The following is a 25,115-nucleotide window of genomic DNA, read 5'->3' on the forward strand; positions in this document are numbered from 1 at the left end:
GTAATGTTAACTGAAAGAGAAAGCCAACACTGCATGGTGCATAAAGCTGCTTCATTAGATGGAAACCAATTAATAAGGAACTAGAAACATCCAAAATTATTTCCACATGAAGTTTTGAGTGTAGAGTGATTCTTCAACAATAGGTTGAAGAGAGAAGCAAGGATGGTCCGTTTTTCTCATGTGTACACCAGTGAACAGGTCTGACAATAAATCATCCCTGTCGTGGGGACCAGAGGACCAAGGGACACATGGGAGCAGGGCCAGTGGGGAGCAGAGGCGTTCTCCTCAGCCACCCGGCTGAGGACATGCAGAAGTTACTGTGAGGGTGGGGAGGCCCTGGCACAGGCTGCCCAGAGAAGCTGTGTCTGCCCCATCCCTGGAAGTGTCCAAGGCCAGGTTAGGCAGGGCTTGGAACAACCTGGGATAGTGGAAGGTGTCCCTGCCCACAGCAGGGGGTGGAACTGGATGAGCTTTAAGGCCTTCTCCAACCCAAATAATTCTGTCATTCTATGTTCATCCGAGCACCCTGAAGGGCAGCGCTCACCCACCCTCCCCACGGACCCACCCAGCTGCATCCCCACCCTCCACTCTATGGCCCAGGCTGGGCAAGCTGGGCACAGCAGCATCAGAAGCCACTGATGAGCTCTCACATCACAAAGTGGAACACATCACTTTATCTCCTAGGGACTTAATAAAGTTAGAGCCATTAATATTAATAATAAACACCAGGGAGTTATATAGAGAGCCAGGGAAAAATGCCAGAGACTGGTGAAGTGTCTTGAGTACATGGGAAATCATTGAGCTTTCCCCATCATGAACAGGAAAATCTGTGCAGAAGATAAAAGTTAAAGTTCACAAACTAAGCAGATTAAGGAAAGGCAGAGGAAGGGTAAAAACAAGCCCTTCAGCGAGGCTTGTGAATGACAAGGATGCTGAGTCTTCCCAGCCTCATCTATTGTCCCACACCTTTTATTGCAAGAATATTGAGAGAACGATGGAAGAATAAGTCAGGGAGAAGGTCATTCATTTTGGAAAGGAGAAAAGCAAGTGGCCATGGCCACCCAGGCCCTGGAGGCAGGCATCTGTCTCAGAAGTCCTGAAAGTTTCTGCTGTTAGTGCCAGCTCAGCAAGGCAAGGGATGTGTGGCTTTTTGCCAAAGTGCCAAATCCCTGTGCTCACCCGGGCAGGATTCACCAGGGGCAGTGACAGACAGATCCAGGAAAGTGATTTTCTGTGCATGCACACTGAACCAACAGAAAACATCACCTTCTGCTGTGCTCTAGCAGCTGTAGGAGTTAAGGCAAATGAACAGGGCCAGCACCATGCATTAAAAAAACCCACATTGCTATGAGCAAATCTGTTCCTAGATCTGTAGAGAAGCATCCCAGCTGCTGCAGGCACCCAGTGAAGAAGCTGCTCTCCATCAGCACTACTTTCCTAGGGCATTGGGAGAAACAGACATGGATTTTTCAGGACAGAGTTAGGAAATATAATGAATACCCATTTATGCCACTCCCACTAAAATACTTTTGGCCCAAGAAACAGAAGGCTGATGTCATATGATTTCACAGCCAATCTGCAGAATATGTGGCTGTGCATCCTTGCAGCCAGACTGCAGAACCAGACCATGTTGCAGGATAAGACAAAGGTTGGGCAAAGCCAGTGGCTCTGAGCCCTAATGGTGAGGGGGATATGGACATCAGTGAATTCACCCTGAAGGGAACAGCTCCCATCTCTCACTTGGCTGATGCCCCAGGACTTTGTTTTCCAGAGCACATTTGGGTCAGGTGAGCACATGGAGTGCACACTGATTCACGGGCATATGAATCTGCAGGGATGAAGAGGGAGATGTAACTCTGAGCTTTTCCCTTCTTCCTCAGTCAGAAAAACATATGCAGGAAGCAGCAGGTCTCTGGCACTCAGCCATCCCCACTCAACACCCACCAACACTGCTGGACAAATGTCCAGAGGAAAAGAAAAAGAGTTATAAAATCTTCCCCCTTCTATTTCAGGCCCCACATTTCACCACTTGCCTCTGTGGGGGGCATATCCCGCCTGCCTCTCAGCAAGCCTTTTTACCCCCATCTCCTCCTCCTTCTCATGCCTCTCAGCCCCACATGGGGTGTCCCTCTGGCCAGAAACCTGCATTCCCGAGGGATGATCCCTCCAGGAATCCAGGGCTAAGTAGCACCTGAGCTGATCCAGCAAACTGGTTCAGTTGCCATCAGGGAAAATCATATTTAAATGAAATATTTATAAACCCAAGTTTAATTCTGAGATCCGATTGGTTACAAAGGGGCTGGGGCCAGCGTGTTCCAGCTCTTTGACAGTCATATCCTATAACTGCTAGAAGAGGGTCTGGGCCTTAAAGCAAACTGTTTGGAAAGTTTTAGGCATGTGACTACAAATCTAGACAACCTCTCAGGAATATAGGTAGAGACATGGATATAAATATGGATATTGATATATAAATATGGGTATAAAGGTATAGGTATAGATGATATAGATAAAAATATAAATAGAGAGGTACATGTGCACAGGTATAGATGAGAGAAAGAAACAGAGATGTGTCTGTTTGTCCTGTGCCACCAACATCCCTTATACACGTGTGTGTATGTGCTTGTGTGAGTTCATGCACATATTTAAGATATCTCTATAGATACACACATACATAAATGAAGAACCAGAAGGCCAGAGCTGGAAATATTTTATAACAATATAGAAAAAAAGCAGAGGAACCAGCTGAGCATTAACAAGTGCTCATATCACACATCCACGTACACCTCAGCACTGCAAGCTCTCACGACCCAAAAATCCTGAGTCAGCTCCTCAAAGTCACAGAATCATTTAAAATACAGACTCTTGACAAGACTATAAATTTTGACACCATTTTTTTTCTCCCAGGTTTTCAGCCTTTAGGTCAAGCACTGCTGGGATCCTTCACATGCACTCAGGAACCATGTCCCAACCCCATTCATCACACTTGGCTCAGGTGTTGTTTTCCTATTGTGGTCATGATGTTCTTGTGCTTTGCCTTGATGTCATTCACATAAGCAGTCAGTCCTTAATATCCCATTACATCTCCTGTAAATTTATTCCTTCTCCATCACTATTCACAGCCTTGTGGAACAAGTTAAAGCCTCTGCTTGCTCTTGGAGAGGTACTTGAGACATGAGGCTGGAACTGTTGACATAAATCCCAGAGCAGGGTTCTGGCAGGTGACTGGGCTGCAGTGCAGGGTCACAGGCATTATTTTTAAAAAATTAAGGCAATTAGATGCCCCAAGACTTCTTTATCACAGGATTGGTTCCCAGTATGGCTCAGAGCTCTTCTGGAGGCTAAATTTAAATTGTGGATATCGGGCCATTGTATCTCCAGGTCCCAGATAAAATAATAGAAACCAAGAAAATACTGAGTTAATATGGGAAGAGAGAACTGACATGAGCCAAGGGCTGACGAGCCAAAGGAAGCCGGGATAAGATGAAGATGCCTGGCCATCGGGGATGGAGGAGCTGAGCTGGCAAGGGGAGAGCAGTGTGTCTGCCTTCCCCAGCCCCAAAACCCTGCGATGCCTCAGGGTGTGCCGCTTCAGGGCTGCAGGCACAGGGCAGAGGAGCACTGAGGACAGGTAACAGTCTGGTGCAGGCTGTATGGTGCCAACAGCTTTGGGAGCAGTGGGAACCAGAAATGCATCAAGGGATGATGCTGGGGGGACCAGCAGGCACAGCCAGAAATCTCAGTTTACCCCAGCAGAGTTTATTTTCCCAAAGCCAGCACAGAGTAAATCCACCACCGTGGGACATGTTTGGGGTTCACTGTGCCCTGCCAGAACTGCACTCTCCACGTATTCCCTGGGCTCGCCCACTGTGCCTCAACTACAAGCCCCAACGATAGTAACATCAGGTGGTCTCAAAGAGACTCCAAACCATTTCTGCGGACCACTTCTCCCCTCCTTCCAAGGCCAGGCTGGACGGGGCTTGGAGCAACCTGATCTAGTGGAAGGTGTCCCTGCCCATGGCTGGAGGTTGAAACTACTTGGTCTTTACAGTCCCTTCCAGCCCAAACTGTTCTGTGATTCTATCATTCTATTAAAAATGACAGAGCCAATGACAAAATCACCATGTCAAACGTGCCTGGCTCTGCTCTCCCTCTCCAGATGCTCTGTCAGCAAATGCTACAGCCCAAAACCAGGAGGAAGGACCCCAAGGCTGGGGACAAGCTCAGAGCCAAGCTCAGGTCACACAGCCAACGGCACCCCCTCCAGCACCCTCCAGCATGCAGCATCCCTGGGAAGGGAGCACAGTCCCTGCTAAATGCATCCTCTGTGCAAGGGCAAAGCCCATGCCCAGACACCCCATGCACTGGGAAACTACTGCTCTGCCCCACCATCAAACACTGAGCCCAGCAGAACAAGAAGAATCACAATTATAGGTTTTGAAGCCACTCTCCCATACTCGGCGCAGAGACAGAGTTACCACAGCTCAGACAGAGCGGGCACACGATGGTTCCTGTCACCCAGTATCCTGACCTGGCTTCACTGCGGGAGTGGGTGCTGGGATACCACACAGGCTTCCAGCTGGCAGCTCATCCCCGATGCATCACACACCCAAGACAAACCCAAGGAGAAAATGATGCAGAGGTTGAGAACTGGGCCTTCAGAAGAGGATCCGGCATCACGGGACTGCAGCACTGGAGATAACAGCAGATTACTTCACTGTTTGAACATGAGCTCTTAATTAAACACTGAAATATCCAGTCGGGGATGGGTGCGGCAGCAGTAGCGAGACCTCAGGGCTTGCCAGCAGTACAGTCAGCACAGCTATTTAGGGATCCAGGACTCCACTCCCCAGAGCTCTTGTATCACTCATCTGCCCATCAAAAGGTGATATGTGTGCAGTGCCAAGGTTATCTTGAGGGTGTTCTGGGCAACTGAGGGTCTCTATTGGAATGAAAGTGATGGAGCAGCTAAGGACTTGTACATGTACATGTTCATGTACACCTTGAAAAAGTGTCTGAATCAATTCTGTTCACTTCAGGCTGCATCCAAAATATTCTCTTTATGTGGAAACAGCACGGATGGAGCAAATAGCTCTATTCTGTCCCTGCTTCTTATTTGGACAAGGAATAGGTAAATTCCTACAAATACTGAAGTCCAGTACTCAGCTCTAAGACTGTACAATTTCCATATGAAACCTCAGTGAAACCCTTTGCTTGAACAATCAGTACCCTCAAATGCCTCTGTTTACCTCCTTGCATTTGCAGGTTTTATAAGCCTGGGATGAAGCCCCACAGTCAGTGCTGAGCCACCCAGAGGCTGCAGAAGGCTTGTGTGAAGCCTTTGAAGACACTAATCCAAACCAGAGCTGAGAGAGGGAGGTGCACTGCAGGGTGGCATTTTCAGGCATTTGGCCCTGCTATGCAAATACAGCTCTTCACAAAAATCTGCACCTCAGGACAGATGCCTGCAGAGCACTGGTGTTCCAACACTGCTCCAAGATTGCACAGTTTTGCTGATGGGATACAAAATAAAGTGGAGCCAATAGCAGTGTTTGTCACAAGTTTAGTCAACAAAGGCATTTATTCCTGGATGTGTTTTTACTCTTCAAGCATTTCAAGGAAACATATAAATAGGGCTTTCACAGAGAAAACTTACAGGTCAAAGTGTCCAGTGCCATATTACCTTGGTGATGACCCATAACATAATCACAGTACAGGTCAAGGGCAGAAAACCGCCTTTATTTTCTCACTGTGCCTTGCATAAAGGCCAGGATCTCACTCCATGGATGTTCAGTGAGTCACAACTTCTTTAGCCCTTCTGACCTGTTGAGTCCTTCAGCCCAAAATCCCTCCTGCCTCAGGCAGTGAAGACAAATTGCCAAGAAAAGGTCCCCAAAAGACATCTTTCAACCCACAAAGGCTACACAGGGATGCTGACTAGTCTGATAGATCAGCACCATTACCTGATTCCACTTGCCCTGGGGCACAAGCAAGTAACAAGGACAAGGTCATCCTAAGCTCCCCCTGAGGTGGCCAAAACAAGCTGCAAGATGGAAGCTGGGACCTCTCCTCCATGGCAGCTTTGGCAACACTGACAGGACCAGCCATCGCTCCCTGGGGTCCTGTGCTGGGGTCATGCAGGTGCTGCCAGGGGTGATGAGTGTGGGTGATCACGCAGTGCCTGCTCATGCCCAGCCTGCTCAGGACAAGGCTGAACACTGACACTTCCACACCAGACCCCCATCAACCAGACAGTTTGCCTGGACAGGTGGCACCACAGTCCCTGCCCCTGCCCTTCCCACATACACCCAACCTTCCCCAAAACCATACAGAGCAGGGAGCCCATCCAGCCCAGCCACTGAAGGAATGTGTCAGCAAGGGGAGAATCCTTGATGGCCAGGTGTCTACAGCTGCTTTCCCCACCGAAAGCAGCACAGATGGACAAGCTTCACCAAGAAAATAAAATCCCAACAGCACAGCAGCCCCAGGACCTGGCCTGTGCCTTCCCAAGCCATTCCCTTCCCGCAGGGAAAAAAAATAAGGGCTGGCAAGTGAGTGACAAAGCTGTGGCAGAAGGAGGGTGCTGGAGCCCCACGTGTCTGTGCTGGGACAGCTGTCACCCAAACCTACACTGGGGCACGAGGCAGGCAACTCTGCTCCAGATCCGGCAGAAAGGTAGAAGCAGGAGGGTGGTGACGAACAAGGACATGGGACCAGGCAGAGCTGCGTCCCTCATGGTGCAGTCTGAGCTCCCCTCCCACTCCCCTCCCACCCCCTACCACTCCCCTGGCACTGCTGCAACCCCCCACAGCTCCCTGCCTGGGAGTGAGAGCACTGAGGAATTTGGGGGGATTAAGAGCCCAGTAATCCTCCGTGCAGGAGCCAAGCATTAACATTCCCCCAGCCAGCGTCCACTGCTGACCTACTTCTCCCACGGGAACAGTGGGATGGGGGCCCGGCGTCGGAGGGCAGTCACCTGGTTTGGGCTTGGAGAAGCATCCTCCCATGGCGCCGGGCGGGACAGGTAGCGAGGGCGGGGGTGGGCAGGTCAGGGAGGGCACAGGCACATCCTCGCATGGTACGGGGCCAGCTCGCGTGTCCCGGCTCCGGCGTCGATCCCCACCTGCGTTGGGTAGAAAAGCTCCGTGAGAGCTGGTACGGCCGGAAGGCGGGAGCTGCAAGGAAGGGAAGCAAACCCGTGATAGCGCTGCCGCTTGTGCCCACAGCTGCCAGCAGCACTGCAGGCACACACTGTGGGCACCCCAGTGATCCGAGGGACACGGGGACAGCGTGCTGCTGGGGTCACCGTGGTGGGAGACAGTGCTAAATTAAGTTATGAAGTTTATAAATTCAATCATCAAAGTTAATTGGAAAAACCCTCATATCGTTTATGGCCAGATTTTAATATCTTCCCAAAGCCCTGCCTTTGGGAATTAACGCTCTAAGCACACAGGTCACAGCCCAAATACAATGACTGAACCATAAATACATTTCAGTTGGAGTTTTTATGTTGTTATTAGAAGATGGAAAAAAAGAAGTCTGCTTTATTGCACAGTCCTGCAAGTTCCCCTATACCAGTTATGCTCATGCAGAAATGCCATTGGCTCAGGAACAATTAATTATTTAGAGAAAGGGTTTTAGATATCAGACCATTTTGCCTCAACCTCCTGTTTTTACACTATTACGTTTTTGGTTTTGTTTTTTTTTTTTAAGTTTTTAAGGTCAGGTTGTGTTTCACTTATTAGCTTTGACTTGGGGTGCTCTCATATTTGGTACAGACTAAGAATTCAGATAAACTTTTCCAATTCTATTCCATGACTGAAAACAGCAAAAAGTCATCCAACACACTGGCAATAAAATCGTGTATTTCATCCATTTTACTCATTCCTACCTGAATTGAACTAATTTACAATGGTTTGGCCATATATCTTTCAAAAAGCCCTCTGATCTGGGCAGGAAGTTAAAAGCAATTTCCAAATGATATTTTGAGACAGGCAAAGTAGGCTTTTCTGTAGCTTAGAAAATGCCTCAAGATCTTTACAGTGAGAAGAAATTAGAGACGTTCCAGGAAAGGGATAGCAAGCACCTTCTCTCCTTAGCTTAAAATATCAACTCAAAATACCAGGATGTATCCCTCTGTTTTCAGCTATATCCCTCCAAAATACACCTTCAAACTCCCCTTCCATGCATAGCATCACCTCTGCCATGCCCCAGCTGTGTTGCAGAAGCAAAGCCTGGATCACACTGAATAAGCAATCCAAGCTATAGAGGAACACAAGCCCGGTGCCTTGACCATGGTGCAAAGCAGGCATGTGCTATTTGATACTCTGCAAAGAGGGATTATTAAATGCAGAGAGCAGAGCCAAGAGCTCTTTTTCCAAGAGCATCCCATGAAAGTAGCATGACAGTGTTTATGCAAGAGCAAATGCAAAAAAAAAAAAAAAAAAAAAAGCCATGTAAGAAGGTGTATAAATGCAGAGGAAGATTTGGGAGCAGTGGGGAAAAATGGAGTGGGGACGTCACAGGCAGTAGCTGCTGTAGGGCCCTTTGCCAGAACCACCAGAGAGAAAAGGAAAATGGCTTTGTACCAGGCAAACTGAGTCTTGAATCACTGATGTATCTGTGATACAGGACAAAAATTTAGTGCATATAATAAAATACCGTCACTGGTGCCTCAGGAGCAAACCAAGTCCCCACTAACCCAGATCAGCTCCTTGCAGTGGATTTCCTGCAGCAGAAGTGGACAGACATTGTGGAGGCAAGACAGGATCATGCTCCAGGCAAGCAGTGCTCTGCCACCATCACAGCATTCCCTTGGGATGCTGCGCATATGGGGGAGCACAGCAGGGACCCCTGGACAGGTGGTGGGTTGGATGGCAGAAGGGTGGCTCCCAAGTATGCCTCACCAGAGAATCACTCCAACTTCTCCAACCCTCCCAGAGATACTGATGTGGGACTGGTTTCTAGCTGGTCTGGCTGGTTTTAACAAGGCCTTGGGGGGATGTCAGAGTTCCTGAATGTCAGAACGTCAGCCATTCATCTGAGATACCTTTGCTTGGTTTGGACCTTAAAGATGGCAATCTGCAGCCATCCCCTCAAGCCCACTTCACATCTCCTAATTTCTCCACTGATGGTCCCTCCAGCCTTTCCAAGGCACTGAGACATCTGCACCTCCCAAAGCAGGTCAGAGGGAAGTGTTTGCTATCAGAGGTGTCCTTTCTCCACTCCTAGAGTTCACCAGGCAAAACGAAAATGGTTCTTGGTAAGATCTCAGCTGATGCCATCAGAGGAGAAGCCATCTGGCTGCTCCCAGCCTCAGTCTCAGCAAGCACATGGAGATGCCTCAGAGTCACCTGAGACCCAGCTGGTTGCAGAAAGGCACCAGCCTGCCCTGCCAGACCCAACTCAGGGGACACAATAGAGCCATGTCACTGCTAGTGGCACCCATAGGTATCGATCCAGAGCTGGATCCTGCAGGATTCATGGCCAAAGCCATAAGCTTTAGGAAAAGAAATAAGCTCTTATACAGCACAACGTAGCTGAACCCAGGATCACCTGTCAACCTTTCTAGGTCCTGAAGGGCAATGGCCTGACCTGAAAAAGGTGTCCATGCTCAGTAAACCACTTCATCATCTGTTCCCTGAACAAAACAACACTCTGTGGCACACAGCTGAACAGGAACACCTTCAGCATCTGCTCAGAGAGGGCAAGAAGGAATGGGCTACCAAAATACAAGGCAACTGCTGTGGTGCTGAGGAACATACTAGTCCCACCCCTAAAAACTCTAGTGTGAATGAGGAACTGGCCCTACACCAGGCTGTCTGCAGAACTCCATCATCCACAGAGAGCACTGCCCAAGCATACAACCAGGGACACCAGCCTGCTCTCAAACAGGAGAAACTGAGAAAATGATCCAACAGGAGAAACGTGGGAAACAGTCTAGTTCTACTGACCCTGGGCACTTCCACTGCACAGCAGCAAAAAATGTAAAATATGGCAATGTCAAGCTATAGTGCAGGTTAGGGATATCAGACCAGACAGCCCACCTGGCTCAGCCCAGTGTCTGCTGCCCTGACATGGCCACAAGCAGGCAGGAACAGGGCAGGAAGACAGGGACACTCCAGCCCACTCTTCCTGCTGGGCTCAGAGCAGGATCCAGAGCCTGCACTGCTTCTGAGCAGTGCAATGCTGGCAGAGCTATTATTAGCACTGTGCTTCTGCTCTCTGCAGTGCCCCAGGCTCCTGTTTTAATCAAGTGCTCTGCTGTGACTCCAAAATCCTTTCCAAGAACTAATGTGGCAACTATGTAACTATAAAAGTGTATTAGTACACTGTAGGTATAAATAATGTTTTCCCCCTGAGCATCAGTTTTGTTTATTGCCCCAGTATCATCTCCTCACCTGGCACCCAGGTCCCTCCCATCCAGCTGCGGCATCTGTCAGTATCTGTCCTGTTGCTGTAAATAATCCTGCATTGCCTGCCTGGAAATCTGGCACGGATATGAGAACCAAGCCATGCCCTGTGACATGGACATCTCCCCCAGATGTCAGTTTGCAGGCCCAGCTAGCTCCAGCTGGAGACCTCTGTGGAGCACTGAGCACAGACACACTTGTGCCACTGTTGATGGAGTCCCCTCAGCCGTGATTCATCTGCTATGTGAGGGGGGTCTGGTGCACATGGACACCAGCTGCCCCTGTGGCCTTTCCAGGCTCCTCCAGACCCCCTCACTGAGCTTCTGGCTGCACACTCACCTTTTTGTGGACATCACCCTGACCCCCATTGCCCTGATCACACCAGCCCTGGGTGCCACCAGAGGAAGAAGAGGCAAGAGGACTGCTTCTCATTCCCTTCTCACTTGCCCAGCACAAGTCCCCACACCCTGGACAGATTAGAGGGGGGTTTCTCCACCTCTCAAGGCAGCTCTGTCCCCTCCCCATCCCATTGAACCACTCCTCTCAAGCCCTGGACCCAAATTTCCTCTCCTCAGTGATGTGGGAGCTCCCAGTGTCATCAAGAAGACAACTGATATGATCTCCTGGCACCAGGGGCTCATAGGTGTGAGGCCAGAGAAGGCAGTGACTCATTGCCAGCTCACCACATGCTCCCAGAGAAGGGACCCTGCCCTGGGGCTGAAGCATGGAGGAGACAAAGATGCCAGAGCAGCTGCCAGCTCCTGAGGATCCTGGATGTGGCTACCAGAATAAGAAACATCTCTATCTCTGGGTCTTAAAATCCCAGATCCTCCAGGCTTTGCACAGCCCTGGTCCTCTCAGAGCTGCATCTCCTCTGCTGCCCTGTCCTCCTCTTGGGACAGACCCAAGCCAGCCCTAGGTCAGCTGGGGACACAGTTCAGGTTCCCAAGGCTCAGGAACACGACCATCATTCCAAGGAATCCAGACAACAATGGATGCTCCCATCCTGCCACCATCAGCATCCAACCTCCATTCTCTCAGGGAGATCAGGATCATGTGCTCAGCCAGCCTTTCTCCTCTCTTGATTTCCAGGCGCTACTACTTGGACTGGCTCCCTCCCACAGCTGGAAACGCCTGAATGATCTCTGCCATGAGTCCAGCAAACCAGACTCCAAGGACTTCTGTCTTCTCCACACAGGTGAGCTCTCTGCTTCCTTTTCAGTGCTCTGCATCAGGATCTGGAGGAAAGCTGGGCAGCAACCTGGCAGAGCACCTAGAAGACCTTTGAGGAAGTTTTTGAAGAACCAGTGGAATTCAGTGAACAAGTGGGACATCTGGGACCTGCTCTGTTCCCAATGACATTACTTCTGTCTCTTCATTGACATCACCAGTCTGAAGGAGAAGGGCTATGGGTCCATGGAAAGCCAAGGTCCACACAAGTGAGGATGAGGAAGGTCTCTTCTCGAACACACACCAGGATCTCAAAGCAGAGGTAAGCAAGAGATACCTCCCAAAGACATTCTGTCAGGATGAGGAGGAGAGCTTCCCCAAGGTCAAGGGAGAACTCCGCAGTATTGGAGAACTAATGAAAACCACAATGGAGAGGCAGGTAGTGTGGGCCCTGGGGTGGCTGTTTCCCAAAGACAGTGGGATCAAAGGGCCAACCAAAGAGACATGACACCCCTCAGCAGCTTTTAATGCAGTGAGCATGGACCCAACACTATTCATGACAGGACCCACTAACATCTGGGGGTACTCAAGGGTACCAGACCTTTTCAGATGGGTACCAGTGGGAAAGATTCAGTGGTCTACAAAGAACAAGAAAATCCATTCCTGGTATCTGGAGATCATCTCAGACCTCCCCACCCACACCACATTTGCCAGATGCAGCACCTATTAAAAATGGGAACAAGAGATGTTGAAAGATTTCACTTCCTCAACACTTTGGAGCATTGATGGTCTCCTGGTAGGACTGGAAATTTTTGCTCCCAGGATACTCCACTTCTGGAGTATTTTTGCCATGCTAAGAACCCCTGAGGTGCCTCCAGTAGAGGAAGGAAAGGGGAAGGCAGCTGTGCAGCAGCCATGGCAGCCCCAGGGGTCGGGCACAGGCGTTGCTCACATGCTCAGGGAACAGCTCATTGCCAGTTTGGGGTCAGGAAGGGTCTCTCATGGAGATTGGCACAAGTGCCAGGGGGCTTTTGCCTTCCTCTACAGCTCTGAGCATCTCCCCTTGCCAGGTTCCTTGGGGCTCTTTCTGGCCAGGGACTCCCTGCTGTGGCAGGGGCAGGAGTCCAGCTGTGTCTGCGATCTCTCCACCTCTCTTCCCCTGGCAGCTTTGTTTTTCTAGCTTTCAGTCACTTGTAGCATAGGTCTTCTAAGGCGATGTCCAACAGCTCCACACTCAACAGGAGCTGCTGGTTTTTAACTGCCCCTGTGTACAATAAAATTTTCTTTTTATTGAATCTGAGTTCTGTTGTCTGCAAACATTTGCCTATTTCTGCCCCAAGAACTTTTTCCTTCAGAAGCTTTACCAGTTCCTGAAGATAATTCTTGGACTCAGAACGATGTTACAGCCATTTGAAGAGCTCAGCACTTTCTTCTTGAGACATCCTTCATGGATGTCTCTAAAAGGTCTATGTCAAGTAATTTCTTTTCTGCTCTGTTTAAGGACTGAGCTCAACATCTGGAAAACTTTCTTGTCACCATCCATGCTTGCAGGGAAGGGCTGGCTCTGACTCCAGTCCCTGCTGTGGGAAAAAACAAGCCCTGATCCCAAACCATACCCTATCTCCTACAGCGCTGCCAATTCTCCATACATGCAAAATATTTTCTTTAACACAAGGCCAGCGGGAGCCATGGAGCAGTCTCAGCAGCAGACCTGTTTTGGTCACACCCAATATGCAAAATGCAGCACAGACCCCACCACAGCCTCTCCAGCCCATCCCACAAAGCATAGTCTGTCCCACGGGGCAGCCCAGGCTCTGGTCCCTGGACACAAGGATTCTGGTCCACCTGGTCCTGAACATCACCAGGACCCAGAGCATTCTTTCCCACCTACATCCTCACCACACACAATGGCACCCAGCAGTGGACCCCATCTCTCAGCCCCACCATCACTCTCTGTGGCTCTATCCCAGCCAGACACATACCCACCCTGACCCACCACACACCCTGCCACATCACCAGCCCCCACACACCAGACTCACAGTCGTGGTGTGCTCTTACAAGGGCTGCCCATTTCTCTCACTTTTCTGGGGATCTGCTCTAGTTTGACTCCCACAGTGATTGTCAGAACTAAGCAGTGGGCCACCACCCTCACCAGGTTCCCCCACGCCTGTGCCAATATTAGAAAGACTTTAGAGTGGTGACTCCGCATCCCCCTGTCCTTGATAAGTACACCCAGACTGTCTTTCTCCATCATACCCTCATGGTCAACTCTTGTTTCATTCTTACTGCCACCATGCACCGTCTCATGCCCACTTATCCTCTATCTCTGCTCAGTAGTGCAACTCCAGCCACCAGTGATGCTTTTCACCTCCAACTCCTCAGCCAGTTTCAGCTGCTTTGTGGGCAGAGGGCATTCATAAAAATATATAAGGTGGATCCCAAGAGTCCTGCAGTTCACCAAGCAGCATGCCTGCCTCTGCTCCAGTATACTCCTGGCCCTAGTGATCCTGCCAGAGACCAGGCTTCAACCCAGAGGTGCACCAGCACTCTCCCACAGCACACCTCCTTCCCTCCCCAAAATCAGCCAGTCTCCACTGGTATGGAGGAGTCCCATTCTGTCTCCACAAAGCCTGTGAGACCAGGAGCCAGCATAGACCCCACAGTGGACACACCATACTCCTCATGGTGCAGAGTGGTGGTGAAACAGTATTTGGGCTCCAGCTGTTGTCAGTGCCCCACAACCCACAGGCACCTTCCTGCCATCCTCACCACCCTGCAGAGATCAGTTCCCCCAAAAACCACAGCAGCCACTGGCACAAAGTCCTGCTCACACCCCAAGTTTCCTGCAGCTCCCCTCTCTGCCCACCCTGGGGTCCATCTTCCACCTGTTGCACCACCTTGGGTGCCGCAGCCCATGATCTCAATGAGGACCACCCCTGCTTAGGTTTTCCAGTTCCCAGCAAGGTCTGGCTCAGCAAAATCAAACTGCCCTGTCTCCAGGGCAAGCCAGACTCTGCTGCCAAAAAAAGCAGCTCTCTCCACTGGACACAGGACTCTGAACACAGCCCAGGCATGACTGGAGCACTGGGGAGCCCAAGGCTCTACCCCCACCCCATGGACCATGCTGTGTACTCTGTGTTATCAACACCACCCGAAGCAGCCCTGCTCTGACCCCGGGAAGGGGCACACGGCTCTCCTGCTAAGAGAAAAGGAGACAGTGGGGAGAGAATCAAGTCACACAGAAGAGAGTGTGACACGGGATGATGTTTTTACGGCAGGGAGAACTTGTATACTTAAAATAATATGAGGATGGAAACAGACGGTCTGCATCCTGAAGTTAACATTTTTGTCAGGAATCACACTACAACAGATGAAAAGAGAGTTCCACAACCCCTAGCTGTGGTTCCCAGACCAGACCAGCAGATCAGCCTTCCAGAATGGGGTTCCCAACTGGGGGACCACCCCTGTGTTCATGTCACTGCTTCTTGTCCCTCCACCTCAAGGATGCTGCACACAGGACATGGTCACACAGTTTGTGCAGACATGCAATGCACTGCTGCCCACCCCCTGCCCATGGAGCAGATGAGCCAAAAGCAAGGGGGCTGGCACACAGGAACCCCATTTTGTCTCCCTGGCACCCCAACCTCCTCTTTACCTCTCTAGCTCTTCACCCCGTTCTTCCCCCTTGATAGCTCTCCAGCCAGCTTTCCCTTCCCTCCATCCAACCCTCCCACTCACACTTTCTTGCCATTTCCATACCCATCCCGATCCTGCTGCCTGGCTTCTGCTTCAGGATCCCCCAGCTGCTGACACACAGTGACTCTGACACCCTCAGAGCTGCACTGGACCCCTCCTTCCCCTCCTGTTCTGTCCTCCACCTTGCCTGCTCAGGAGCCCCCAGCCCCCTCAGTATAGCCCTCCCTGCCAAAGTCTTACCTCTTCAGCCACTTCCTGGTGGGGTCCAAGATTTGCTTTACACCCACCTGGAGAAAGCAGCGAGTTTGGCTTTGCCAGGTGATTTCCTTTCAAATGGTCCCAAGAAACAGAAGCAAAAGTCACACTGCAAAACGGCGAGAGCAGCTCACGGCCCCAGCGGTGGGCTGCACAGCCCCGTCTCAGCGCGGGCAGGGAGGGATGCGGGCAGGGAGTGACGTGCCCTAGTGCACTTCACTTTGTCACCAGGAGTTTGTGTCAGCGGCAGCACAGAGAGCTACAAAACTGCTGTTTAATGTACCCCGCTCGCTCCCGAAGAAGTGCAGCGGGAACGCCATCTCAGAGCACAATCAGACAGGATTGTTTTCCTGGCTGCTGCTTCAGCAATTTACCGGCTCCAGGTTAAAGGCTCATTCGGCAGCATTGCCACTGCCACCCCTCCACACACCTCTGTGAGCTGGACTGAAAATCATTAATCATGGGATTTGGTTCAGATCATAAAAGATTTGCCAATAAAAATCATATATGTTGGAAATTCTCCCTGGATGCAGAGGTCTCAATGCAAAAATCAAATCATTTCACAACACATTTGCTTCACATTTGCCAAGCCCCTGCCGTGCTGTCACTGCTAGGTCCCCATTGCACAAAAGCAATCTGCGTTCCCCACGAGAGCTGGAGCAGGGCAAAAGAAATTTATCCCGGCAATGTTTTCCAAGACTAACAGCTACAGTACAACACCACAGTCCAGCTCCATCCATCACATTCAGAGGTTTCCTCTCAAAGGAGACCATGCAGTTCATAGAACCATAGAATGTCATGAGTTGGAAGGAACACACAAGGATCATGGAGTGGCTTGGATTGGAAGGGACCTTAAAGCTCATCTCTTTCCAGCCCCCTGCCATGGGCGGGGACACCTTGCACTATCCCAGGTTGCTCCAAGCCCTGTCCAGCCTGGCCTTGGATGCTTCCAGGGATGGAGCAGCCACAGCTTCTCTGGGCAACCTCTCCCATTGCCTCACCACCCTCACAGTGGAAAATTTCTTCCTAGTATCTAATCTTACCTACCTTTCTTCAGCTTAAAGACATTCATCCCTGTCGAGGTGAGATCATGGTCCACCGAAACAGGGACAAAAAAACTTGGAGAATACGCTGGGGGACATGACACAGGGACCTAAACATCGTTCAGGACAAACCCGGCTTTTCCCCGCGACCCACTTTTATGCCGCCTTGATTTCCTGGGCATTTGCTGCATCTCAGGAGAGATGCGGAGACACGCGGTGCTCTCGCACCGCCTGCGCCTGGCTCCGACCCCGGCCCCGCCGGCAGCTCCGGCTGCAGAGGAGCCCCCGGGCCCGCCGCGTGCCCCGGTACTCCCGATACCCCCGGTGCCCCCGCCCCTGGGGGCAGCGGCGGCCCCCACCGACCGCTCCCCCCGGCCGGAGGCGCGGTGCGGTCCTGGACAGCGGCCTTGCACTGGGAGCTTTCCTCCCTTCACATCCTCCCCGGGAAGGGTCCCCGCTGCCCCCCGCGCTTACCTGGGCAGCAGCGGCGGTGCCGGCGCGGTGAGCGGAACGCGGCCGGTCCCGGGGCGGGGCGGGGCGTGGGACACGCCCCCGCCGCGGGTGCGGAGCGGGAGGTCCCCGCCGGCCCTGCCCGCTCCCAGTACACGCGTGGCGCGGGGTCCGCGCTGGCCCCGGGCATTCCGGGACAGTTGGTTCTGCTTGGCCCCACGGGGCTGCCGCTGCGGGGACTATTCCTGCCCGCTTGAAATACCCCGGCCCGGCCCTTCCCAGGTCACTCGCTTTACATTTTCCTTCTGGATTCACGTCTCTGCTCTCCCCTTGAAGACAAGGATCTGCGCCACCCTCCGCTTCCTCCCGCCTGGCACGTTTCTCCCCAGAAAACTCTTTCCCTCCCCATCATGCCATCTGGCAGTGTCAGCATCTCTGCACCTTTTCCTATCGCATGCCCCAAATCTGTTCTTTATTTTCAGTCGATGACTGTTGAGACCACCCTGGGTACAGAGGAAGGTTTTTTCTCCCCCGGATAGTTTATCTCAGGTCGCTGCTCTCTTACACTCCAAATATACAACCCCCTGAGGCTTTCCAGGCAGATGACTACTCCTAAATATTCAGCTTCAGTTCCCTGCTCCAAATGGAATGAGAGGCTTAACTGGGCTGATCATCTGCAGTTCTTACTGCTGTTAAAAAATAACTACCCAAGGATGAAGCATTCCAGCATAGAAGCTCCAGGGAGCCACGTGCCTCCACAACCTTGGGAGATGGACTGTGGGTCCTCACGGAGCTGCCTCAATTTTAAGGCAGGAGAAATGATCCCATGTCCAGTGTCTGCAGGCAGCTGAGAAGGAGCATGTGGTGCTGTGCCTGCCTGGGGCATGATGCAGAGCTCATCCCATGGGATGTGGTATTGCTGGCAGGGGGAACCCCTAGCAGACCCATCACCTCCATTTCCCTACCTGGCATGCAGGATTTTTGACCTGTGGTGTGAAAAACTGCTCCTATGCAGCTGGCAAGCAAACAACAAGGATTGAGCCTTGGAAGGAGACAGTAAATGGCTTTGCAGGGCATTATCCTGACAGCAAGCTCTGTCACAAGCTGTGGGTGGCCATGCTTTAAGATGAAGGAGGGTAGATTTAAATTGGATATTGGAAAGAAATTCTTCCCTGTGAGGGTGGGGAGGCCCGGGCACAGGGTGCCCAGAGAAGCTGTGGCTGCCCCTGGATCCCTGGCAGTGTCCAAGGCCAGGTTGGACGGGGATTGGAGCAGCCTGGGATAGTGGAAGGTGTCCCTGCCCTTGGCAGCAGGGTGGACTAGATGACCTTTAAAAATCCCTTCCAATCCAAACCAGTCTGTAATTCTATGCTTAGCTGGCACCACAAGTGGACAAAATTTGGGGTTGTTTCACTGCACCTTATGGGTCCAAGCACATCACTCCAGGGATGGGACTATGAGACACGAGCAGCATTGTGGGGCTGTGCTGCCCCAGGAAAAGGGGAAGATGCAGCTCTGCCTGCAGTGACATGACTGGGCAGGAACCCAGAGGGATGGATACCTGGGGGTCCTTCCTTCCCCAGTAACCTTACAGAGCTGCTGGGTAGTGTGTGCCACCATCATCGTCATTTCTTGGGCTCCTGGCACTGGCTCCATCACCCTGACATCACTCCCACACTGAGCACTGCCTGCACTGCAGTGTTGGTCACTGAAATGTCACCAGTAGGTCCTGCCACGGTAGGTCCTGCCCAGCTCCTGAGCTGACCCAGCCACCCCATGGTGCTTGGCGGGGTGCTCAGCCATGGTGCTGGTGGTGGCAATGGGTGCTGTGAGGCCCAGCTTGCAGGTCTGCCCCAAGTGGGCCAGCAGTGCCAGGCAGCTGCCTATTGTGCTGCAAACCCTCAGTTCTCTGCCTTCTCTGCAGGTCTCAAGGAGATGACAACCTGCAGCCCTTCACCTCCCACCACCCCAAAATTAACACCACACCGTGCCACTGCAGCAGGGACAGAGATGGGGAGTGTCCCATGCAGTCGGGAGCAGGCAGAGACTGCCCAGCCCAGGCACATGCTGGGAAGCCAGAGAGATGCAGGGAACAAGGTGAAGGACAGGTGCTGGGGTGACCCCATAACCCAGTCGTGGAGCCTCCGGCATCCCCAGATGTGCTTTCCAGGATGGATTGAAGCCTCTGCTTCACCATTTCCTTGTGTCTTAGGTTACAATGTAAGATGTAACCAAAAGTATGTATTCTGTCACCATCTGTTTAAACCAGGAGGGGCAGTGTTCGTCTCTTCCATGACACACCCTTGATAACTTCCTCCAGAGAGATATTTTTCTGTTAATGGGCCATCAAAGCTCACTGCATGACTCATAGAATTACATCATCCCATTGTGAGATGCTCCGCCCAGGGGGAGGAGCCAAGCATTCCCACCTAGATATAATCTGGGGCTCGGAACACCATACTCAGCCCTACCGACTGGATTCCCAGAGGACAAGAACTATCACTGGACCTTCAGGTGAAGACCAGACCCTTCTACAGGATCACTGCTTTAACAGAACCACTTCATCTGGACTGCTATCACCACCCTGACTAATATGGTGTCAGGTTGTATCCTGACTCTGTCAGTGTTCTTGTACTATTGCATTTATTTTAATTTTCCTTTTAAATTATAATTCTGACTCATGATCTCCCACTGGTTTGTTTTCAAACTAGTACACCTTGGAAAAAAACTCTGCCCTTGCCTGCACAGTCCTGCCCTGCCTTCCCCTGGGAAGAAAGTTCTGGAAGAGGAGTTGGGTGGGGGAGAAGCAGAAAGGGAAGGTAATAAGGGAGAGAGGCTGTGTGAATTGAGCAGCCATGGGGAGAGAGCAGGTGCAGGCAGGGCCATGGGCAGGAGAAGGAGTGCTCAGCTGGGACATGAAGACACTTTGACAGCAGAGCAGCCCTGACGTCACCTGGCACTTTCAGTTTCTTGGGAAGTGACGGAGGCAGAGCCTTGGATCTTCTGAGATGGCTGGGACAGATGTCATCAGCAGCCCACAGCTGACAGCCCCAGCCAGTTTTGTCTTTTCATCAGGACTTTGCAGAGCAGAATGTCTGCAGTGCTGGTGTCTCTGTGCAGGAGCTCCAGGCACTGGGCTCCTCCCAGGCCCCCTAAATGGGAACACTGCACTACAATGGCAGGCAAATGGAGAACAGCCTGACCCTGCAGCACTGCAAAATCACCTCCAGCTGCTTTCTGTGCAGTATACCAACATGTAAGTGCAGTGTGGGCTGGGGGAGGTGTGTGAAGATTTGGCTGGAGGGGGGGAGGGGGAGTGTTGGGGTTGTTCCCTGGAGAGGGATACTGGCCAGGAGTGCAGGTGATGCCTTTTCCTGGTCTTAAAATCAAGACTCAAATATGGTTAGAAGTGAAAAATGGGGTTTACCTCAGTATTTATTTTAAGCATCCTTAGGTGCACCATGTCCAGATGGAATGCTGTCTTGGTTTGAAAGACAGGTGCCTGCTAAGGAAGGCAGGAGCCTCCCTTGGAATGGAAGATGCAACCCCCCTTCCCTCCAAACTATTATAATTTTGAAATCAAGGGGCTTTCAGGCAAAGATGTGGGAAACCGGAGTAACAGTTCTTTACATACATATAGATATATGCACACATATAGATATATGCACACCAAGGCAGGGGGAAAAACTGATTTAAACTGACAGAGTCAGATACGACCTGACCCTGTAGCAGTCCGATAAGTTGGTGGCTGCAGTCCTCCTGAAGTGAATGGATGTGGTTCTGTTGAAGCGGTGATCCTGTGTAGAAAGATCTGGTCTTCCTCAGAAGGTCCAGTGGTAGGAATGTAGCTCTTGTCCTCTGGAAATCCAGTGGGGAAAGCTGCCTGTGGTCTTCAAAAATCGCAGTTTATATCCAGGATGGGATGCTTGGTTTCTCCCTCTGGGTAGAGCATCTCACAATGGGATAATGAGTCATGAGACAAGGCACTGATGGGCCATTAACAGGACATAGTCTTGAGGGAGGAGGCAGGGAGCACTACCCCACCTGGTTTTAACAGCTCATGAAGATGGTGATAGAATACATGCTTGAGGGCACATCTTACATTGTAACCCAGGACAAATACACCTAAATGCACACCGCAATGCACACACACAATAGACTGGGTATATCATTATAAGTCTTACTAATTAGCATATCTATCAAAGATTCTCTAATGAGAGGCTCAAGTGAGCCCCCCTCCCCAAGGAACCTTCCCCTGGATGGTCCTACCTAAGTTTACAAAATGTAAACATTCTGGAGAGGACCTTGGTGTCTGGGGTTTTCTGATCCCTAACTACCAGGCTTCTAAGATGTTTAGTCTCCTAACTTAACAAAATAAGTCTAAGAATGTAGGCTAAAAAACACTAAGAATACAAAAAGCTGTAAAAAGGTATATAAAAGGGGTAGAAAAGGCAAAAAATCATCATGGCAGGAGGGAAGGAGCCAAGTGGCTGTGGCTGTGTGTGCACCAGGGAGGTGTGAGAAGACAAGGAATCATCAGGTCAGGTCATGCCCTGGTCCTCACTGACAGCCTGGTGAGCAGGGCTGCTGGAGCTGCAGGGTCACGGGGGGAGGATGTGGAAGTCACAGCACATGCAGGAGTATACTGTGGCACCCGAGGGGACTTGTGCGGCTAATGGGTTCAGGAAGGCTGGGTGAAGATTGCTGGAGAATGGCTTCTTCTCAAAAATACGAGGCATAAAGGACGATGTCTTCCTGTTGTTCCAGACACAGACTGAGGAGCTGGTGACTGGCTCTCACACACTTCTGACAGATGCTCCTCAAGGAGCACAGAGGGGAAGTCTCACCTGAGGCTGAGGTGCCTGAGGAAGGAGCACTGTAGGGCTGAGGGAAGGCAGGGCTGCAGCGCATGGGTCACAGCCAGCCCTGTGGATGGGGGTCCAGCACTACACATTGTCACAGCAGCACCACATCAGGTGGCAGGAGCTGCCCTCAATCCTAGGAGAGGGACGGAACCTGACGGTGGGCCAGGCAGGCTCAGCACCCATGCCAGCCTGGTTCCATTCTGCAGGAGCAAGGAGCAGGGTCAGAACCACACTTGATGTGGGGATGCTGCTCATGTTCTCAGACTTCTCCTCCTGTCTCCAGCAGGTCAGGCCTCTGCTGGTCCTGGCAAGGCACTGTCACACACAGAGTAGGGAACCCAGGATCGATTCTCGCTGTCACAAGAAGGGTCAGATGTGCTTTAAGAACCTGTTACTCACAGCAATTCTTCTTCCTCCAGATGAGTCTCATTGTTTTCACTGCACTAACTCAGCACACATTGCACCAGTTTTTAAGCTCCTGAGAAGGCAAATTCCATTTGCTTGTATCCCTAATTTGTTCTCACTAAACATTTCAGCTGCCTGTGGCCACTTTCCTCCCTGCTGCCACACCCAGGTACAGGCGGATCAACCCAGGCTTTACTCAAGAAAAGTGAGCAGCCAACAACATTTTCTCTCTTGGGAAACAGAAACTTCCTCATCTGGAACTTCCAATTATGAAATATAACCTAAAAATCAGTAGGTGAAACACAGCTTGGAGCTCCAGGAACTGCTCTGCATGGCCACCCCAGTACCTCTCCTGTCCAGGGGCTGCAGGGATGAACCAATGCCTTCCCTCTAGTGGCATTGGCCCAAGTGGGTGATATGCTGTCACGATCTGCTAATACAAGTGAGGGTCCTGATGGTTCGTTTATAGATCACAGAGTGCAAAAGGACACAAGGGATTTCAGTCTTAATCAAAAGAGTGCACCTTTATTAAGTGCCCACAACACAGTAATGTGATAGAGGGGGGAGAGAGAGAGATAAAGAAAACAAAGTAAAAGGGTAGAGAGGAAGAAGGGGGGGGGGGAATAACTACCAATGGATGAGACAAAGTCCTTGTGGTCTTCTGCCAATAGATTCGTCTTCTTTCCATGGGGAGATCTCATCTCAGTTATTTTAGGAAGTCCCTTTATAGTCCTTTTCAGAAGCGAGGGGCAACTGGCCAAGAAGTGGGGAAATCTACAGCCATTGTTATGGGGCCTGTTGCTTTGGGAAAACAGGTACAGGAGAGGTGTACAGGACAGGTGTCCTCAGGAATGTGTACCAGTTCCCAGCGGGCACACCTGCAGGCAACACTTGGCAGACACCCCACCTCTGCTAGGCCAGGACTCCTGTGCTCAGTCTCTGTCCTTGGCGATGATCGTGAGGCAGATGAGGGATCTTCGGACCGTCTCTTACACCACCCTGTGAGTCACGATTGTCATCAGGAGAGCTCCATCAGCATGATTTCGTAGTGTTGTTGTGAAGTCTTCAGGACTCGTCAACGTTGGTAGCATATCTCAGAAAAGGGTAGAAAAAATAAGAAAGGAAGAAAAAGAAAAGAAAAAAGAAGGAAACAAAAGAAGGAATAAGTAATTTTTTCTAATTTCTTATCACATCTTATTTTAATACTCGTGTAGTTCATCTCGTGTCAATAACCTTAGGTGCATCCACAGTGGATGGGATATTGACCAAATTGTGGACATCTATTACAGATGTCAATTGTGTTAACCGTTTCATCATTCTCCAATTCATGATGTATAAGATTAAACAAAACCAATCAAATATAAAACAAAACCAATCAAAACTAAAATCAAGAGAACAGTGATGGGATGACACAATTTTTTCAGGACACCTGTAGCAGTAGGTGACCACCCAAAAAGAGTATCCCATCACCCGTGTTCAGCATCTTTCTTTACTCTTTCTAGAATACGATGAATTTCTTTCACATTGTGATGAACAGTTACCAAGGTTTTCTGTCCATTTTTCTTGATCTTTTCCAAAATTTCAAATAACTCTTGGTGAAGCAACAATTGCTTTACCAAAGTAAGGTTCATCCCAATGGGGGTAGGCAATAATTGGTGGATCAGTGTGTAATTGGACTGTAAAAGGTGATAAGAAGTAACTGGGACTAAATAGGAAAAATCATATCCTATGATTTTAGTAAAGTTACAAACACAAAAATTTGAATGATTTTTAGTATCTACTACTAAATTTTCTATCAATACCTTATCACAAGCAGTTCTTAAGCATGCACATCCATTGCCTATATACACAAGCACTGTTTCAGGAATCTTGTTAGGGTGAATTTCAAAATGACGGATATTTTGTTCTGTGTCTAAACAAATGTTTTGAGCTCTAATTGCATTACTTTCACAGATGAACCCTTGTTGTTCCCAGACAATACAAGTTTCCAAATTAACAGTTTGCCACTTCTCACCAATTTGACAGGCCCATTCTCTATGCTCGAAAGGATAGAGAACAGCTCCATCATGGTTCAGTCCTAACACAATGATAGGGAAAATTTCCGGCAATTGCAATGGTGGAAGCTTTCTCGTAAAGAGATCCATCTACTTTTCTGCATCCTACTTTAATTTTTTCACCAATTGTTCCTTTTAGGATTCTAGTCTGATCCTTCAAGTTGCATCCCCATTCACTTGGGCGGTATACCTCAGAGTTGTGCAGTAGTACAGTCTCTAGGTTCGGGCGATGGTCTCTGGGATAGGATCCTAGAGCACTAGTGTACCTAATGGTAGCTTCAGACCACAGCCACTCAGCTGGTTTTTGGCCATGGTGTTGTGGTAGAATGCAGAAAAGTATCACCAGTCTTATCATGGTTTATGTGGTATTCACGTCCCTCGGAGTTCTTCTGTGAAAAGTAAACACAACAGAGTCTGCCACCAAAAGGCAGAAAATTAGAATGATGGAATTATCCAGCATGTATGTATCCGATGCTCTCTCCCTAGGGCATCAGAGGCTACCCATGCACATTTATTCAGAGGGGTTTTTAGCACTAGTGGTACTTTATTACCGCAGGCCTGGGCCCTAGGGTATATCACCATGTCCCACAGCCATACGGAGGAGGAGGAGAGAAGATCCAGCAGGCAGGAATTGTGCAGCAAGATTGATTTATTTAATTATTTTACAAACTCTTTTATAGAATTTTTTCTTCATAGTCTAATTGGACAAAGGATCAGCCACCCCTTGGGGTGATTGGCTAAAATCCTAAAACATCCATTGTCAAAATA

General features: G+C 50.3%; 1 protein-coding gene across 9 annotated transcripts in view; it reads right to left on the reverse strand.

Moving 5' to 3' along the window:
• Positions 1-17,437, reverse strand: part of AIFM3 (apoptosis inducing factor mitochondria associated 3) — a 65,732-nt gene extending 48,295 nt beyond the window's left edge. For 6 of the 9 annotated variants that reach the window (XR_006015336.1, XM_042023908.1, XM_042023930.1 and 3 more), the window contains exons 1-2: positions 17,048-17,123; positions 6,974-7,120 (exon numbers count right to left, since the gene is read on the reverse strand). Coding sequence is in view for 8 of the 9 variants with exons in the window: in XM_042023908.1 (XP_041879842.1) it covers positions 6,974-7,004 (31 nt within the window). In the remaining variant the exon portion in view is untranslated. Of the gene's footprint in view, positions 1-6,973; positions 7,173-15,515; positions 15,619-17,047 lie in introns of those variants that run through there. The other 3 variants (XM_042023970.1, XM_042023979.1, XM_042023951.1) reach the window with 3 other exon arrangements.
• Between the last annotated feature and the right edge of the window lie 7,678 nt (positions 17,438-25,115).

Source organism: Corvus kubaryi, unplaced genomic scaffold, assembly GCF_017639235.1.
Source record: "Corvus kubaryi isolate FWS band 111438036 unplaced genomic scaffold, C.kubaryi_AGA036_p1.0 127, whole genome shotgun sequence".
In the NCBI taxonomy this organism is placed as follows: domain Eukaryota; kingdom Metazoa; phylum Chordata; class Aves; order Passeriformes; family Corvidae; genus Corvus; species Corvus kubaryi.